The 3979-nt window shown below is 38.8% G+C and overlaps 1 protein-coding gene across 1 annotated transcript; it reads left to right on the forward strand.

Annotated features, from left to right (window-relative positions):
- Positions 1–3403: 3403 nt before the first annotated feature.
- Positions 3404–3979, forward strand: LOC110914587 (protein FAM98B-like). The gene is made up of 2 exons (XM_022159376.1): positions 3404–3421; positions 3641–3979. Exons 1-2 carry the CDS (start codon positions 3404–3406, stop codon positions 3977–3979), a joined length of 357 nt encoding a protein of 118 aa, XP_022015068.1.

The raw sequence follows: 3979 nt of genomic DNA on the forward strand, positions 1-3979 counted from the left end.
AAGTTTGGAAGTGTGGGACCATGTGCTAACCGATCGGCTGGCCCGGTCGATCGGCTGGTATGTCCGATCGGCTGGGCTGTTCGAACAGCCTAGCCGTTCGGCCAGCATTTCTGACCTGGTCGGCCTTTCGTCTATCACTTGGTTGTTTGTTTATTTGTCATTCTTTCAAGGCATCTTGACAACGTGTTGAACTATGATAACCTTCGTTCCTACCTGTTCCCTTGGCTCGAACAGGAATCACCCAAGTCCGGCCGGTTGAACGGTTCGGAATGTCCGTTTAGAGTTTAACCGATATCGGGTTAACCTTGTATATAGAATCCGAATCTTGAACCCTTTAACTATTAGAAGGATTGGTTAGCCGGTTCAAGCTCCGTTTTTATTGATTTGAAAGCATTGAGTGTAAAAGAGTTGAAAGAAAGTTGGAAATCCTTCTTTCAATCCTTCACATCATGAAAATGTTTAGATCTATGATGGATCTTAACTTGTTTATGTGGAAATCGGTTAGATCTAAGCTAATCATAGTGGAATGAGGCCAAAACATGATGTTCTTCAAGAACACCATGATGACATCACCCAAGAACACTTAGATCTTGGTGATTTCACGGTTAGAATCCAAGTTTTGAAAGATAGAGAGGTGTAGAATCAAGTAATGATCAAGATCGTACAAGAATTAGAGTGAAAACTTACCGGGATTGAGAGAAATCTGAGAAAAGGTGAAGAAGATAGCTGGTTCGGTCAGAGCTTTCCAAAAATGGAAAGTATGACAATGACAGCCCTATTTATAGGCTTCCAAAAGAGGAAAGTGGCAGCCGATCGGCTGGGAACTCCGATCGAGTGGGCAGCTCGATCAGCTGGCAAGGTGCTAGCCGATCGGCTGGCCTGTTCGATCAGGATGTTTCCTGTTCGATCCACCACGCACTTCGAGTATTTTGCGACGATTTTCGACGTTTCGACTCTGACGTATGATGATATGATTTCGATAGAGTTCCTAGTCAAATTCCTTTTAATCCCAACCACTATATCTAACATACAATCTTCTATAAGTCACGTTTCGATGTCGGTTTCGATTGAGTTCGATTGCTTTTCGAGTTTCGATTCGATTTTCGATTGATTTGCTTGAATACCACACCAAACATAAAGTAAGCACGCACAAGCAACACATAAGGCACACACACACGTAAAACAATACCACAATTCTATAATTCAATAATTCGAGTCTCGAGTTTGATTGATTGTTAGATCGGTTTGATTACTGATTAGGTTAACTTTATCGCATTGTTACTTCCTATCATTCACAGTCGTAGATCAGTTCACATTAAAACACGTTCGATTACTTCGATTCTTGTTGATTACAACACTTACTCCACATGATACAACTAAAACACAAAATCGACTATCTACAGTCAAAGAAAGTCAAAGTTGACTTGGACTTTTACTTTGACTTTGACATTCGAAAACACGGGGTGTTACAATAACTAATATGTGGCATATGAAAATTATAGATCATATGAAAAAAAAAAAAAAAACTTAAGCATAATTATTCAATTAAAAAGTATTAAAATCATAGGTTTTAAAATTATAGATAATTGCCATTAAAAAAAGTTGAAGTATTCTTTTAATATAAAATCTTTAAGTATTATTTTAATCATTAATCATGAATTTTAATTAATATTAATAGCATAATATTATTAATAATCATTAATTAGAATTAGATATTAATTAGATAATATTATTAATGATTTAAAGAAGAAAATGTCATGTGGCATTAGTTGGAATTTTAAATAAGAAAATGCCATGTGGCATTAGTTGGAGTTTTTTATTAGAATTAGATTAAGTTGGGTTGGGTTGAATGTTATTTGGGCTTTTAGTTTTTTTGGGCTATTTATTTTTTTTGGGTGTTTAATCTATAAAATCTATAATATAAAAATATATATTAATTACTAATAAAAATAATTCGAGCGAAACCGAGCGATCGACGAGCGAGCGGAGGTATGCTGATGCTCGGATTGAATTTGAATCGAACCGATCCGATCGGCTCATTTACAAACTGAGCGGGAATCGAACGAGCATTTTTCGAGCATTTTTCGAGCGATCGTCGAGCAGTTTGGACAGCCCTAATGCTGGCCTTGGGATCAGAGCCATTCTTCCCCAACCAGCCATGTCGAGTGTAGCTGGTTGGAGATTCAGCCATGACAAGTCTGTTTCCAGCCCAAAATCATAACTTTTTACGTCCAAAACGTTTAATTTACTTCCACAAAGCAAGATACAAGGTTTTTTTGCCCCATAAACATGAAATAGAATCCAACTTTTATGATGAAACCCCTAGTTTTTCCCAAAAACCCTATTAGTAACAAAAACAGAGACCTAGAGGTCGATTCTCACCTAATTCTTGAGCAAGAAATAGTAATGATGATCTCTAAAAGATTACCAACCGATGCTAACTTCAAAAACCAAGATTTCTTGCCTTGTATTATACTTTCTTCACTTTCTCTCTCTAAAACCCTTCATATCTCTAGCTTTGAATGACAATTTGGTAGGAATGAGGATTAGGGTTTCTTAAGTCCCTTATGTACCCCTTATGACGACGGACTTTCCACCACTAATACCTCCTTGGGCCTTGATCCATTTGATTACCACATGATAAAAAACTCTATTTAATTAACAAACCCAATCTCATTAATCAAACTAAGTTAATACTATAAACAAAAACGCGCACAACTTTTTCAAATCTTCCTTAGATTCTCAGGCAGCCTCTTAACCCTTCTTGTGTTGTCACTGAACTTTCACTTGGAGAATTGCCATGTTATACAGTTGTTTCTCTTTATGGTCGATTATTGCTACGGGTTTCTCAATATAATTGGGTCTTTTGTGTACCTCTAGCACCCCAAGAGTAAATACTCGGTCTCATGAAACCCTTATTGAGGAGGTCTGGTAGTTGAGTCATTAACTCTTTCATTTTTTACATAGCCAGACGGTAAGATGCTTTAGCAACTCTTAACATCCTGAACTTTCGGGCTATCTTGTTGTTGTATAATAATTTAGCACTATCTAGTTTGTATAATAATTTTGGGTTCACAATTAGTCTTTTATTTGTTTATTGAATATATGGCTATCTGAGTAAAATCACAAAAGCACCCCTACATCCTCACTTATTGTGAAGTAATTATTATTTATTTAATCAATCCATTATATTAATGCAAACATATGATATTACTTTTTTTAATGGCAAATGTCACTCTTTTACACCAATAATTCTAAATTATTCCTCTTTACCTAAGTTTGAACCTCAGATGTCCCTTTAAAAGACATGTACCTCTACCAAATGGGCTACCTCACATTAACACTATATGACGTTACTTACTAGTTACACCCCGGTCCTCTCACATATTTGAAGTATATGACAATGGCACTCTTGTTAAAGGTATATGACAATGGCACTTGTGTTAGGATACAAAACCGCCTCTGTTACATTAAGGAAAAACATAGGGTCTGTTTGGTATGGCGTAATGGAATAGACGGGTGATTGGAATGTACGAGGTAATGAAATGGACAATGTAATGGAATGGATCATTACCATTCCATATCTTGTTTGGTTACTATGTGAAAATGAAACGAATCATTACTTTGTGTTGTTTGGTAGGAAAAAATAGACGAAGGAATAAAATCGGTGATGAGTGACGGTAGTCGGTGGTGGTGGGTGGTGATAGGTGGCAATGGTAGCGATGGTCGGAGGTCGTGGCAGTGGGTGCCGGCGGCGGGTGGTGGCGGGGGCAGAGGTAGGTGGTGGCGACGACAATGGTGGTGGGTGACGGGGACGGTGGTGGGTGACGGCGACGGTGGTGGTCGGTGGTGGAGGTGGGTGGTGGCTGGCGGCGGAGGCGGGGGTAGGTGGCAGCTGTGGCGCGATGGTGTCAGGGGTGGTAGGTGGTGGCGAGTGACAGCGGGGGCGGAGGTGTGGATGGTGGGTGACGGTTGGTAG

Source organism: Helianthus annuus, chromosome 15, assembly GCF_002127325.2.
Source record: "Helianthus annuus cultivar XRQ/B chromosome 15, HanXRQr2.0-SUNRISE, whole genome shotgun sequence".
NCBI lineage: Eukaryota > Viridiplantae > Streptophyta > Magnoliopsida > Asterales > Asteraceae > Helianthus > Helianthus annuus.